This window comes from Drosophila innubila (assembly GCF_004354385.1).
Source record: "Drosophila innubila isolate TH190305 chromosome 2L unlocalized genomic scaffold, UK_Dinn_1.0 4_B_2L, whole genome shotgun sequence".
NCBI lineage: Eukaryota > Metazoa > Arthropoda > Insecta > Diptera > Drosophilidae > Drosophila > Drosophila innubila.
Genome location: NW_022995372.1, coordinates 19,424,183 through 19,439,881, shown reverse-complemented (window position 1 = coordinate 19,439,881; position 15,699 = coordinate 19,424,183). Strand labels below are relative to the sequence as shown.

At 42.6% G+C, this 15,699-nt stretch overlaps 2 protein-coding genes and 1 long non-coding RNA gene across 4 annotated transcripts; 1 reads left to right on the top strand and 2 right to left on the bottom strand.

Moving 5' to 3' along the window:
- Positions 1–27: 27 nt before the first annotated feature.
- LOC117779474 (pre-mRNA-splicing factor CWC22 homolog) lies at positions 28–5,454 on the bottom strand. 2 transcript variants are annotated; one of them, XM_034615679.1, is made up of 3 exons: positions 4,753–5,454; positions 2,677–3,994; positions 28–2,078 (listed from the first exon to the last, which is right to left on the bottom strand). In XM_034615679.1, exons 1-3 carry the CDS (start codon positions 5,335–5,337, stop codon positions 175–177), a joined length of 3,807 nt encoding a protein of 1,268 aa, XP_034471570.1. In that variant the 5' UTR covers positions 5,338–5,454; the 3' UTR covers positions 28–174. The 2 variants fall into 2 exon arrangements, with proteins under 2 accessions (XP_034471570.1, XP_034471569.1); XM_034615678.1 differs by having other exon boundaries at positions 2,677–3,997; positions 4,753–5,453.
- Positions 5,455–6,132: 678 nt separating this feature from the next.
- LOC117780097 lies at positions 6,133–7,015 on the top strand. Its single transcript, XR_004617061.1, has 2 exons — positions 6,133–6,245; positions 6,311–7,015. It is a non-coding gene; the product is annotated as an uncharacterized LOC117780097 (long non-coding RNA).
- LOC117780096 (leucine-rich PPR motif-containing protein, mitochondrial) lies at positions 6,994–12,050 on the bottom strand. The gene is given in 6 exon segments (XM_034616498.1): positions 6,994–7,650; positions 7,712–7,993; positions 7,996–9,399; positions 9,508–10,825; positions 10,886–11,414; positions 11,821–12,050. Coding segments are annotated over 6 exon segments (4,209 nt in total). The 5' UTR covers positions 11,961–12,050; the 3' UTR covers positions 6,994–7,114.
- Between the last annotated feature and the right edge of the window lie 3,649 nt (positions 12,051–15,699).

Genomic DNA, 15,699 nt, shown 5'->3' with positions numbered 1-15,699 from the left:
TTATTTAAATAAAAGAATAATTTCTTAATGAAAGTTTTTGTATTTTGTTGATGCTTTTATATATTTTTTTGTTTGTACATTTACAATTGTTGCTCTAGCTTTTAGATCGTTGCTTTGTACACAGTTGACGGATTAAACGAGAAATGCAATGGGGATTTTCATTTATTTGTGGAGTCAACCTCGCTCCTTGGACACGCTGCGCCTATGATGATGATGACGACGTGGAGAATCGCGTCGTTCTCGCTCCCTTCGCGCGTTATTTCGTGAGTCGCGTTCACGATTCCTCTCCCGGTCACGCTCTCGTTCACGTTCCTTTTCCCGCTCCCTTTCCCTATCTCTGTTGCGTACCCTTTCCCTATCCCGATCGCGCTCTTTCTCCCTTTCTCCGTCGCGATCTCTGTCCCTTCCTTTGTCACGTTGATTTTCTCTGCCTTTGTCACGTTCATTTTCCCGTACATTCTCACGTTCACTTTCCCGCCCACGTTTGCTGCGTCCGTCATCATGCTCGGCACGTCGTCCACGACGTTCTCGCTCTCGCTCACGTCCCCTCTCCTTCTCCCGCTCTCGCTCCCGGTCCAGCTGCCTTTCATCAGGAGTTGCCTCCCGTCTGCGCTCATTTTCTCCCTGGCCGCCATGTCCATTATGCTGCTGACGCTTAGGTGGTGATCCAATGGGACCTTCCAGATTAAACTCATCGCTCTCTAGACGTTTGCTTCTCGATTTTGTTTTGTGGGTGTTGCTGTTGTTGTTGTTCTCCTTGCGTTGGATTTTGGCCTGTGGCTCGGGAACATCGCTGTCGCTGCTGTTGCTGGAGGATGAGCCGGAGGAGGAGCAGGTGCCGTCGCTGTCCTCATCGCTGCTGCTGCTGCTGGAGCTGCTGCTCTCCTCACGTTTACGCTTGTGTTTCGATTTCTTTTCAGCTGCCTTTTTCTTCTCCTTTTCCTTCTCCTTATCGGACTTCTTTTTCTCCTTGTCGGACTTCTTTTCCTTCTTCTTGTCCTTGGACTTTTTGGCCTTGCGCTGCTTTTTGGGCTTCTTCTTTTTCTTGCTGTGCTTTTTACGCGCCGGTTCGCTGGACTCGGAGCTGGAACTCGACTCACTGTCGCTATCCTCATCGCTGCTGTTGTCCTCTTCGCTGCTGGAGCTGCTGCTGCTGGATGAGGAAGATGATTTCGCGTCGGGTGCTGCGTCCGCGGCTGAGGGATCCTTGAAGGGATTGCCACTGGCCAGGATCTCAGCATTAATGGCTGGCACCGCTTTGGGCGCATTCTTCAAGAAGCGTCTCAAATCATCCGTCAGGCCACCCAAGCCGATGGAGGTGAAAAAGTTAATGGAGAAGCGTGTATTTCTAGGATTATCCTTGGGAAACAACCCGGCCAGACTGTCCAGCAGCACATCCTCCTTGAGCTTGGCATTCAGCTTGCCCAATCCCATATATTCAGCCAACTCCTGGAACAATATCTTGATGAATATGCGACTGGATGACGTCGTATCATCCTCATTCAGTTGAATGCACTCCAACACATCCCAGCTGATCGCATCCGTAAAAAGCAAGTGAGCAAAGAATTTGCTCACATTACGCAAGCGATTCGTGTCCAGGCGATGCGTCGTCTGATACGTGTCCTTAAATATCTCCTCAAACGGCGGAATATAGATCTTATTAATGCTACAGAAACGTTGCGCCAACAGGCCATAGAACTTCTCATAGGTACGCTGCTCGGCACAGCAGTCGAGGAACATGTGACAGAGTTCCACCTCCTGGCCCGGCTTCAGTTGCATCTTCATCAGCTTGTGGGCACACTCCTCATAGTCCAAACTTGAATTTATGGTCAGATAAATGGTGCGACGCAGTGCAATCAGATTCGTCTCCGTGTTGTCTATAATATCTCCAGCCGTTGTCTTCTCAGCATCCGCCTCTGCTCCCGAGCCAGATTCGCCATCTGAATCGCTGCCTGAATCCGAACCAGAGCCAGAGGAGCCACTGCCGGAACCACTGGCATCGCTGCCCAAAATCTCACAGCTCAGCGCCTTGTATTTATCTTCATTCTCCGCAAAGTCCTCATCAAATTTAAAGGCATCTGAAAGGTTTAAAATTAGGAAAAGGATAAGAAAATCACTATATACCATGCAGATTGTAATCTTTACCAAATACCCCAATTTCTAATTAATATGATGCTTCAGCTGAGAAAAAGCCAATTAAAACATGTTTATGTGATAGAACTTAAAACAAAACTTGTAAATCTATTTTTAATATTTTAAGAGTCAATGGTTTTAGTGATATATCTTAATATTGTTAACGACGCTTAATAAATGCAGTTAAGATTAGAAAGTTGCAGTTCAATTGAAAATAGCTCAAAAAATATAAAACAAGTATTCATTTTCATTTTCTTTTTCGGTTTTCAAAATTTATATCTCTAAAACTATTAATTTAAATTTTAAACTGCGAATTAATGATTAATTAGTATAGCAATTAATCTTGAAAGAATTGGTTTTGATATTTTGGAGTAATAGCAATATTTTTGCAATACAATCACTTCTAACAAATAAGCTAATTGAAATGTTAGATTTTAAAAAGGTTTAAGAAAAATTCTCGGATACAAAAAGTTTAAAAATACTTATCAGAAGACGTGGATTTAACAATTTTGCTATCATTGTGTTATTATTCGATTGACTTACTTAGTATGTCCTCAGTTTCGGTGGCCTCGTCCAGCATCATGAGATGCGTAAATTGATCATCTTCCTCAACGAGCTCCAGATCATCGACAATGGCCGGATGATCCTTAAATCCATCCTTGCGCACCTGGAACAGCACCTCAATCATGTACTGCACGCGTCTGTCCAGTTTTCCCTCATGCAGAATATTGCGCAGCATCTCAAAGATGGCACCAATGCCCTTGGAGGAGACCTCCGTGAGCTTCATGCCGCATTCTTTTAAAAATGAAATGGCCACCTCAACGGAATCATCGGTGGGCATCTCAACGAGCAGCGTGAGCATCTCCAGTGCCAATATTTCATGTGCCACTCGCTGATTAACCAAGTGGCCAATGAAGCGAGTTGCCGACATGCAGACCATCTTGTCATTTCGTCGAAAAGCGCGTCTAAATTGGACGACCAAACGCTTGAGCAGCAGCTCACCAATATTGGGAAACTTGGAGTTGATGATGGCCACGAGGGCGGCGTAGACATGTGTGAATGTGGGAGAAGCTGCCTGGGCTTGGATGATGCTGCGACAAAGTAAACCACGACCACGCACAATGTTCTCCCGGAGCAGTTCTCTGGTGATGATCGCAATATTCGTCACGTTCACCTTGTTGATGTAACCATGTATAGACTTTTTGAGTGCCTCCCAAGCGATGCGCTGATACGCCGCCGATGCCTTGTCCGTGATCTCGGCCTGCATCATCCGCAGCTTGGCTGGAGGTATGTAGGCACCGCCAGTGCGAGATGTGAGCAAATCCACAGTGCGCCGCTGTCGTTCGCTGATCTTTGCCGTCGGCTCGCTGACTGTGGCGTTGTCAGCGTTCTCAGCGGCGGGCGAAGTGGTCTTTGGACTCGCCTCTCGATCCTTCCTTGGGGGCTCATCACGTCGCCGGTGCTGATGACGCTTTTCCCGCTCCCGTTGTCTCTCCTCATCCTGCTTGGCACGCTCTTCATGCCGCTTCTCACGCTCCACGCGTCTTCGCTCCAGTGAACTGGAACGCCTTCGTATTGGACTCACACTACGGCTACGTGGACTACGTGTGTGCGTCCGTCGACGTCGCCGATTGCGCGGTGAACGACTGCGACTCCGACTGCGGCTGGAATGACGACGTCGTTGTCGTGACTTCTCCTCATCGCGACTGTGACTGCGTCGTCGCACCTCGCTGGCAATTTTCGGTGGTTTAGTGGTTAATTCCTCAGTCGGCGACTTGACCTCCTTCTCCTTCTTGCTGTCCTTGTTAGCGGCAGTTTCTTCTCCTGTTGCTGCTGCTGATTCCTCTGCAGCATCGTCTTCCTTCTACAAAAACAAGAGTGGAATGAATTTATAGCTTACCTAATTCTCTACAAAAATTATAACAATTAATACTAATGATAATATTACCGATTTGTTAATTTTAAAAAAATAATACTTTTTGAATGGAATTTTTCAACAAATAATCCGAAAAAAAACTGATGTTTTTCTTTTTTTGACTTTTTTAAATTTTGAAAATCGTGTTCCTAACAAGAGTTTTGATACCAATACCAATACCAATCTTGTCAAGATCGGACTAAAAAAAATAAAGATATGCTAATAAAAACATGCTAAAAGTTTCAAAAAAATAAATTTTTCAACTCAAAAACCGGGTACTAAGAAAAATGCAATCTAGGAACATTAAGTATACATAAATTTAAAAAAAAAAAAAACATGACTAAATAACATATTATTAGAAAATTTAACTAAGGAGAACAGATCGACTTGGAAACGCATAAATTTGAAATAAATTAAAATATTTTATTTAAAAAAAACCAACATATTGAACATTTACTAGAATTAGTTAGTTTTATTTTCCTTTTCATCAATTAGAAATACGGAATTAAATGATTGAATATTTCTTTCATGTTTTATTTATATCGTAATTATTTATTAACACTAGTTTTGCTAATACTTTGCTGGGAATATCTTGCTGAGGTGCAGCTGGAAAGGATGTTTCGCTTGCCTGACTTGAATAAATATCTAATCATTATTTAAAAGGGGTTTCCCACTGTTTTTTCTTTTGATTGCTTCATACTTACATCGGTAATTTCGCCTTCCTCCACGTTACTTGGTGAGTTGACAGCAAGAACTGGCGCATCTGTCGCATCTGGGGCTACATTGCCATTTGTGGTCACTGGCGTTGACTCCTGCTCTTGCTCCTGTTCATCTTTCTGTTGCTTCTTAGGCTGTTCCTGTTCTGCCAGCTCTGCTTGTGTTTTGTTTTCAACCGAATTGCTCTCTTCAACCTTCTTCACCTCCTCCTTTTCCCTTTCAACCGATTTTTCCGCATTGGCTGCTTCTTCTTTCAGCTCAGACGTGTCAGCAGCGCTGCTTGCGGTTTTTTTGTTGTTGTCAACTGGTTTTTGCAGCTGCTTTTGCTGCTCATCTTTCGCATCTGCATCACTTGGTTTCTTCTCATCTGTATCGTTACTTGTCGCTTCTTTAACAGTTGCTTCACTCTCATCCGACTTCCGCTCCAAAGTCGCTTCTTCTTTCTCACTTGGCCGACTGCTGCTGCCTGCGTCGCTGGCGCTGCCGGAGCCGCTGCTTGTGGAATCGCTGCTGCTGCTGTTGCTACTTCTGGAGCTGTTGCTCGAGTCGCTATCAGGTTCGCTGTCCGGCATCCTTGATGCACTGATTCAAAACCAAACCACAACTTGGCTAAAAATACTTGGTGAAAATTTCTACAGCTAAAACGTTGGCAAACGCGGCCGCTTGGTCAGCGGTAGAGTTGTGTCGTTTCGTTCTGAAAAAGTTCAAATGACCGGGTCGTTGAAATGAACGAGTGAACTTATTCATATATTCAAATGTTATACCGTTCATTTTGCAGTTTATCAGTTTAAATGTAATTTTCTTCACATTACTTTTAAGTTTTACACAAACACAGTTAGAATAATTTTACATGAAACTATGATTTCTTCATAATTTACATATTCCTATATGAGCGAGTTAGCTTGTTTAAGAAACTGAACTAGAAATGCCAACTCTAATACATACAGGGATGAATTACTAATTAGTATTAGGTGGCAACCTTAAATCTCAGGATAAATAAAAACAATTTATTTGAGTGTCTGGCAACCTAAGAAAATTATCTAGATTATTTAAAATGGGTTAAGAACAAGTTCACATTTGAATTGTGCGCCGAGCTCTTCCCGTGTTGTGTTTCATATTTTTTTCGAAATCATGTGTTTGTTTGCCGATAAAAATAGCACCACTATTTGGCGACTCAATTTAAAGTAAGGTTTGCATTTTTAATAAAAAACCATTTTTATAAAACAATGTTGGCTATGAGTTAGTAGTTAGATTGTTAGCATTTATTTCATTTTATTTTTTTATATCACACAGTCTATATCAAATAGAGACTCAATTTTTACATTTTGACATTTTTTTTAATATATTTTAAACAACTTTTTCGTGTATTATTATGTGTAAATTTGTAGAAAGCTATTCCAATTCTATTTATTAAATCCTTGTTTGCGCTATCCAATCTTGAAAAAAAAGGAAGTGGACTTGCAATTTTTTAACGCATTTGGTAAGCTACTGATAAGTTCACTGATAATCAATAAATTCGGCTTTAACTTATTGTAAACTTTTTAGAAATGTCGGACGGTGATAAAGCAATAAATGTAGTTTCGTGCTACACCAGCCGAAGACTTTGGTCGCGCCAATCGGTTTTATTCTGGATCAATCAATGCCTAAAGAGCAATATTACTAAGGTTGATCATCTATGCACTGGCGCCGCCTATTGTTGTCTTATGGATATATTATTTCCCGATTCTGTTAATTTGCGACGAGTCAAGTTTATAACCAATCAAGAGAAAGATTTCGTAAATAATTTTCAAATTTTGCAGCAAGGCTTCAAAAAACATAACGTCGATAAACTTATACCGATTGAAAAACTCGTAAAAGGCAAATTTCAAGATAACTATGATTTTATCATATGGTTTCGTCTGTTTTATAATGCCAACTTTAGAAAAATCCCAGAGGGCTATGATGTGGAACAAAAGCGATTTAATCAACCCTTTATCGTTGGTACAGTTCCAAAATTAAAACGAAGTCGCACAGCCGCAACTATTAAGAATCAAAGGTTGCCAAGAATGCGAAGCGCTACACAACAGACATTGTCCAGAGTTCCAGCTTCAAATCGTGGCGGGTAAAATAAAAACAATGAAAAGCCTTGCTCGGAAATATCAACATTCAAGTATTAACAATATCAAATTATAAATGGATTCGCCAATTATAGACAAATTGATGCAGATGATGCATGCAATATGAAATTAAATTTGCAATAAAAACAACTAATTATATTTTAGTTTACAATTTCATGACAACAGCAAAGTAAATACTAGATAGTTATAGCATAATTATCTTACGAATTAAACTAAATAAAGGAAAACATGTTTACTTTTCCGATTTCTGTGGCACCGATTCGGGCTTCTTAGGCGAGACATCATCATCGCTGCTGCTGCTGCTCGACGAGGAGCTGGAATCCTCCGCCTTGGTGCGTTTCTCTGGCACCGTGTATGGGAACTTTTGTGATTTCTCCTCAACTGCCTGCTTCAAACGCAACAGTGCAGTGCGATTGATATTTTCTAGGGAAACATCTTTGATGGCATTCGCCAGCACCTCCATAGCCTTGTCCGTATTCCCCTTGTTTGTCTGTATATCCAAGAGACAGGAGTAGGCATTACCAATGGCTCCCTCGGATATTTTGCTATTCTTCAGCTGTGCAATCACCGTCGAGGCAAGTTTCTCATCCTGCTGGTCCCGTGCCGTTTGCAACACACGCTGGAACATTAAACGTGGCGCACTGGACAAGTGCTTATCCCAGATTTGTTTGGAGGCCACCTCCTGACCATTGGAAATCAAATGCATCCACAGCACATTCATGGGTCCCAGTTGATTGAGGGCAGCATATTTCTCAGCCAAGGCTTCATCTAAAAAAAAAGAAAATATTTTATTGTTTGATTGACTGAAGATTTAAGTTGCTGCATTTACATTGTGCCACCAGCTCGGGATGTTTGTCCAGGATGCCCACAGCGCCGCCACGTGGAAACTTTTCGGCCAACTTGGCCGCATCCTCAGGCGTCTTGGCCGCTTCAATGTCATTGCTCAGTTGCTTTAGGAACTGCTCGGCTTTGCCCGCGACAATGTAGGCATGGCAATAGCGATTGTCAAAGGAAACCAGACGCTTCTGTTCATCATTCAGCTGCTTGCCAATGCGCTCCAAAGTGCCCAAATCACCAGAGGCGGCAATTTTATTCAAGAAATATTTGAAAATTTTGGCTGCGGATGCTGCTTGTCGGCAAGCAACTCATCCACGTATTTGGTGGCCTCCGCTAAGCGATCCGAACGAACCAGAAGCTCAATAAGACGCGAGGTATCTAGAATGCTAAACTTATCGCCACTGATGATACGCTCTCTGCAAGCGATGGCAGCATCTGCATCGTTGGCCTGAATCGCACGACGGAAGCTGGAGGTGCTGGAAGGCATCTTAGGTTGTACGTTCTTAGGAGGATCAGCATTCGGCCGCTCTTCCTTTGCCTGCTCCATCTTGGGCTGTTGTTCTGTTTTAACAACCGTCTTGTTGCGTTTCGATCTGGGCTGCGCTGCCTCCGGCACCACAAAAGGCACATCGATGTTCTTGCGCTGCAACATCTCCGCCAGCTTGAGAAGGAATGCGTCGGTGGGCGCCACCGCCTCCTCTTGCATCTTGGTCCACAAGCCCAGCGCCTTTTCAGCCTCATCAGCCTTGTCGTAACTGAGCAAGAGTGTGTAGTAGATCTTATTGCGATCAATGTGTCCCAGATCCTTGGTAGCCTCGATCAAACCCTCCAGTGGCTGCAACATGCCCTCATTCTTATAACGATCACAGGCGGAGCTAATGCGTTGTGGTCTGGTGCGAAGTCCAGGTGTCTCCAGAATCTTACGCGCTTGACGCACACGTCCGCACTCGACAAAGGAGAAGACCAAGTCGTACAGACTGTTGACCTCACCATGGATACTTGTGCTCAGATCGGTTAATCTCTGCAAATTGGCTGCATCCTCCTTCTGGATGAGGCGACAGGCGAGCTCATTCTTCCAGGGAGTTGCCTTGTACTGTTGACAGATCTGCTCGAAAGTATTGATCGCATTCGTTAGATCATCCTTCATCACATAGACCTTGATCAATGGTCCCAACACCACATTCGTGGGCGCCACATAGTTGCCACCAATGAGTGTGTCAAAGATGCGCTTCAATTTCTCCGCATCTCCCGATTCCGCAATCGCATTGAGAATACGCCAAACGTTGCTCACATAACTGAAGCTACCTTCGCCCTCATTATAAAGCGATTCCTTCTGATTCTCCTTGAGCAGCTGCACCGCCTCCGTCTCTCGCTCCTCCTGCAGCAAGAGCTCCGCCAGACGCACCGTCTTCAGATTGTCCAGCTTGAAGTTGGCATCGGCTGTGCGCAGTTTTTTGTATTGAGCAAGTGCATCCGAGCTGCGCTTGTGATGTGTATAGAGATCCACGAGCTGGGCATACACGCCAATGGGTATCTGGAACTTCTCCTGATCGAGACGTTCGATGACCTCATTTGTCTTCTCCAGATTCATGGAACGGAAACAGGCCGAAATTAATTGTCGCTTTATGTTATTCGCATTCTCGCCCTTGGCCTCCACATTTTTGATGAAGCGTTCCAGCTCTAAAAGAGAAGAATTATGATTAAATAAAAGAAAGAAAACTGAGAGGCTAGTGGGCATTTAAGGGGTCTGTCACACCTTGTTTTAAGCTTTACTATCTACAAACTCACCATCAATGCTTAGGGAGTCGAGGGAACGTTTGCCGCTGTTGGGCAAGGCAATGGGCTCCAGTTCGCCAGAGCTGAGCTTGCCCAGCAACTCCGAGATCTTTGGTGTCATCTCGGCGCCCAGCAGCTCAGAGATCGCTGTTGCCTTGGCGCTGCCTATGGAAAGTCCTTGCTTGACCAGACCCATTAGTACCTTCTCCAACATGATGACACGTTCGCGTCGGAAGTAAATGGCCGCATCATGGACAATGCTGCCCACCACATCGGGTGTTGTACGCTCCGTCATCGTGGCCGCGTCCACATCGCTGCCCACCTCGGGCTCCTCTGTTGTCTCCTTCGGAGCACGGAACTGCATTCCCTCGTGAATTTGACGAATGCAGCGAATGAACGATGAGTAATCATTGGTATTACTTAAAGCCAAAATAAGAGGTTGACGGAAGATCATGGGCACATAGTAAGCTCTGTTCTTCTCCATAATTTTAGCAGCTTCTGCCATTTGATGTGTGGTCAATGCGGCATAGACAGCGGAGGTAACTGCTGTGGAATTTGGCACGCCAGCATCCCGCAGAACAGTAACAACCTTATCCCAGTTCTTCTCCTTCAGATTGGGTATGACATAATCTCTGATTGTCTCTGAATTGGGATTCACTGAGAATTCCTGCTGCATGCGACGCACAATATCCAGCACTTGGTTGGTTTTCACAGAGCAGAACAATGGCCAGAAGTAATGCTGACGTATGGGCAATCCCAGGTTTTTCATCTCCTGGAGCAGCGGCAACGCATTGTTCATGGCTCCATGTGTCAATCCCGCTTCCGTGGCAATTGTCAATGCCTTGGGATTGAGTCCCTCAGCTTGGAGTGTGCGGCAAATGGTCAATATCTTTTCCACCGGTCGATTTGCCTTCACCAGCTGGCGAATAAAGAAGGCACCCACATCCACGGCCTCGCCATTAACGCGTGTTCCACGTGGCATCAGACGGAGCAGCTTTAGAGCCACATCCTCATAGCCTTTGTTGACCAAACGCAATATAATATTAACAGCATCCTGATTGAAACCGGGTGAAATGCGCAGCTTGGCGAGCACGGCATCCACATGATCGCCATGACCATTAATTGTCAGCGTGTACACAATGTCCAGCAGATCCTTGTCCAGCAATATAATCTCCTTGGGCTCGCACTCGGCGAGTGTTGTGTTCAACGCGTCGATATCGCCGTGGCGCGCAAAGGCGCACAACAGCGTCGTGTAGGTATCCGCACTGGGCTCCAAGCCCGCCTGCTTCATCACGCCGAGCACGCCCTTGGCCGACTCCATATCGTTGGCCTAGAAGCACCAAATAAATAAGATAACTTTGACAAGTCAGAACTTGAAGATTTCTTTTACCTGCGAGTGTCCGAGTATCAAGGAGTTGAAGACATTCTCATTCACAGGCAGAGATTTGCCCCGCATAAACTCCAGGATTCGTGTGGCGCCTTCGATGTCTCCTTGCTGGCAATAACGGGCAATTAAACGCTGATACGTGACTCGATTGGGCTCAATGCCTTTGGCCTCGATCTCGGCCAGGAAATCGGTGGGCGTGAACTGATGCTCGTTCTCCAAATAGACCCGTAACAAGGCATTATAATGCGATATATCCATGGGCACATTCAAAGCATTCAGCGTTTTCCATATTTCCTGAACCAGCGCTGTTCGCACCTCGGGCAGTTCCTCGGGCACCAGGTTGCCACAGCACCTGATGACCAGCAATGATTGCGAGCTCGTTGCAGTGCGATGTGTGCGAATCTCGTCGAGAACTTCCTCGAGATCCCGCCGGGAAATGCGTCCCATGCGACGTGCATCCTGATCCAGGCGTCTGATCTGTCTGTCCAAACTCACCTCTGCTTTGGTAGCTGCTGCATTGCTGGCAAAGCCACTGTCAACAAATAAAACAAAATATTAAAGATGTAGAACAATTTAAAATAATTCCAGCAGCTACATTCAGTCTAAGATTCGTACACTCAGTTCTTGTACGTCACATTTTAACAGTAAAATTAATATTCTTTTTGCAGCTGCTAAATGCAATAAAATCATAGGAAATATCACTTTGTTTTTTTAACTCAGGCAAATGATTTCAAATTTTACAAATTACGAGTGTATAGTTGAGGTTATGTAAGCGCTGTAAGACTTTACACAATTTTTTAAATGAAATCATCAGGCAATTACATGTGACTGACTGACTCAATGCAGGCTTGTAAATGTTCATTAAATTGCTGTCATTTTACAGACATTATTTACATGAATAAATACATGCATTGCGTAATGCCGGGCTCAATACTTACTTCTGAAACTGTCCGCACATGCAAGGCGCCGACTGCAGCAGATTGTTGCTCTCGCAGTCCCTCACCGAGTTGACGACCACATTGCGTGTGAAGCCGGCAAAGTAACGCAACAGTTTACCCGTGCGCAGTATGGAAGCCATTGTTAACTTTTTTTATTTATTGTAATTAATGAAAACAATATTATTAATTCAACAACCAGCTAAATCGCAGGGCCAGCAGCACACTAGAATAGAGTTGCCGCACTTGTCACGTTGCCACCTGGCTCAAAAAAATTGACGATTATTTGAAAGTTGTCACCCCTTGAAATTCGTGATAGATTCTTTAAAATGTTGAGATCCTTTTGCAAAATCTAATTTATAAATGAAACTGTATAGCTAATGATTATTCTAATTTAATAAATTTAAAACCTGTTAGCTAATTTAAAATGCGCGCCATACCTTTAGAACAAGTTGCGTGATGTTAATGCACAGTAGAGCCTTCACAGTTAACAGAATATTCATACAGAAGTACGCGTTAAATTAAGCACTGTTGCCAACTTTTTAAGGGAAAGCATTCGAAAAATTGCTGGAATTGCGATGAAAAATAGCTTAAATACGAAATTTATAAAAAAAAAAAAAGGGTGAACATTTTTTAAGTTACCAATTTTGTCATTTGACCCAAAATGGTACATGCTGCCAGATCGAAAAATTTACATTGGTGGCATAATTTGGGCCAGGTGGCAGTGTTTGGGCATAAAATAGCGAAGTTGACAACAGTGGTAAGACAAGACGGACGCTTTTTTCTGCGTAAATTTAATTTACTCTGATTGTTATAAATAAAATATCCATTAGTGCGCTCAGCATAAAAATTCTTGATGTCAGAGCAAAAGTCGAAATGGTTACTTTTGCATAGTTTTACCAAAAATATAAATAGCAAAACTTAGCTGAAAATATATTTAAAATAGCCAGATTTCCAGCTAATTTTTAAATATTTTAGCATACGAGTTTTAAAAAAAAGTCAAAGCAAGCTATAAAATAGCTAAGTTGGCAACAGTGAATTTTAGCAAAAAACCCCCTTCTTTATGGGATTATTTTATACTTTGCTCAAATAGTCAGGCCTACTCTAGAGTAAGTGTTAAATTATTTTTTCTTGAAGGAAACTAAACAACTAAGTAAGCAACTGAAGCTTATAATTATTCTTCAAATAAATATGTAATTCGTATTTATCGGCAAAACAAATTGAGTTTTGTAATTTTTAAAATGGTGCTGTTGCCCGGAATACTAATTTTAGTTTTTTTTTTTGCAAACTGATTGCGGTTTTTAAATGAAGCTCATTTGGGCTTTAAAGGGGCAATGCCAATGCAGCTGCACACCCACACACATACAAATACTGTGGCACTCTCTTTAGAAGAGAAACTGAATGCGTCACTCTCTTTGCGTTTGCAGCGTCGCAAATAAAGAGCAGGTTGGTTGCTTTTGCCAGTTATTTTATTTATTTTTTTTGCATGCCGCGTCATTCCATCACTGCAACGCACTGTAGACTCAGTGGCTCAATAATGGCCTATAAAACCTGTAAACTAAATATGTTAAATGCGTATTTAGAGTTTAACAATGGGAAAATTAAATAATTGTTTTTAAATCGGAATAAAAAGTGTCAGGAGTACAAGAAACCACATTAATATGATCTCTGATATTTTGGCTTAAGTTGGCGTGTGGTTGCCCACTGTGCAGCTTTCTTTAGTCGCCAGCAGCGCTGGTTGCATTCATTTGCTAAAGATTCGTTGCACATCGCGGTCGCTTGCGCTTTTGTCTCTCTGCTTGTTCTTCCTTCGCATTCGTCGTCGCATTGACTTTGCACAAGTTTACTTCTTTCTGTACTTGCAATTTGCATTTGTATTTGTATTTGTTGCTCTCTTGTTGAAGAAGTGTACGCGCATAATTTCTTGTTTCACGGTTTTCTGCGGTTTTTTCGCGTCGTCATCGCCGTCGTCCGTTACATAGCCGTTGGGCCATTGCCCGTCGTTGTTGTTTTTATTGTTGTTGTTGCTGCTGTTGGCGTTGCCTTTGTTTGTCGGTGTACTCTCTTCTCTTCTTCTTCTTCATCGTCAATTTGCATTGCAGGTGCGTTGTACTTTTACGATCGCTGCGTGAGGGCGGCACATTTTCCAACACTGGTAAGCATCCCCTACTCCTCTGCCCTCACTTCCAGAAGTAGATTAAATTCATTGCCTTCGATTATAACACACACACTCACACACACACACACACGGGCGCACATGTAAAGGCACGCAAAAAAAAAGTTGACAGCAAGTGCGCGGCTGTATTACAACAATTGCAAGTGACTAAGGGAGAGAGAGATAGAGAGACAGTCAGTGAGAGCTGGGGCATGAGTGAGCGCAGAGATGAAAATTGCAATACACACAAACAAAATTTGCCACGCAAAGGCGGCCGGCACTTGGAAGCTTCCCCTGCGCCGTTTCTGCCTATGTGCATGTGTGAGTGTGTGTAATTGTCTGATTGTTCCGTGTACATACAGTATGTAAAGTAATTATTTGAACAATAAAAAAATATGCACATTTTATTTTGCATAGAAACATAAACTTTCTGGCTTTTGATATTTTTCAAATATTTGTATAGTTGCTTATGGATCTTAGAACAATTAAAAACTACTAAACTAATTAAAAAAAGATAAAATGAAAAACATTAGGTTAGATCAGTAACTTTTTTGACAAAGAATATAATGAGATTTAACTATTTAAAAAAAAAATTAAAAGTGCATTTTAAATTTTGTGAAAACATTTACTTCACCAACTGCATGTGTGTGTAAGTGTGTTTTGGATCCACTTGGTGCGATTCATTTGCTTTTATTACCATTTTTGGTGGCTGCTGCCTGCGTTGGCGTCTCCTCGTTTTGGGGTCTGTGCTTTTGCAATTGCACGAACAGCCGAATGCGTCGCGTCGCGCTGACTTTGATCGGCATCGTCATCGGCTTTTTTGTGCAAAAAATGGCAACTCTGGCGAAACGTTGGAGAAAAAGTTCTCTACCCTTTTGTCAGTGTGGAGCGCGACTTTGAAATGCACGGCAACGACAACGGCAATCGCAACGTATCGTCTAAAAATGCATTTTTCAAGTGACTTGAAATTAAATTCAAATAAAACTCTACATAAATTTCAAAATTTAAGTGATAAATACAAAACGAAATTTAAATTAAAAAATAATTTGCTAATTTATAAACACTTAATTAAAAATTTCAAATTACATATTAACTAAAATGGAAGTTCGGAAAAAAAATCTCAAAACCGACAAAATTCATGGCAATAAAACGCATTTTTGCGCATTGACGATGACCTACGACAAAGGAAATGAAGTCATACCAACACACAGACAGTATAAAACGCAGCACACACACACTTGCAAACACACACTCACAAACACACACTCACAAACACACACTCACACTTTCAAGTGCAGCTCTAGGCAAGCGAATAAGTAAAATAAGTCTTGGCCGCCCTACCAACAAGACAGCGTAAGCAAAGAAAAAGCGAGAACAACAACAACGCTGACGCTGAAGTCGACGTCGACGTCAACGCCGACATCACCATCGTGCTTTCTTGCAGTGCGCATGCACATGCACACACGCATACAAATGCAATAAGCATTCAAATGCAGCGTGTATTTTGCATTGGTGTTGGTGTGCTTTGTTCGTTTCGTTGGGTGCAAAAAAAAAGCAAAAGAAAAAAGGAAAAACTATGAATAATTCTTAAAATATATACATATAAATAAAAACAATCAGTTAAGATATGCAATAAAAAAAAATAGGGATGCATATTATATATTTTAAAACTAACTTAAAGCTCAAGTGTTAGTGTGTGTGAGCGAGACAGCGAGTGCTTTTCATTG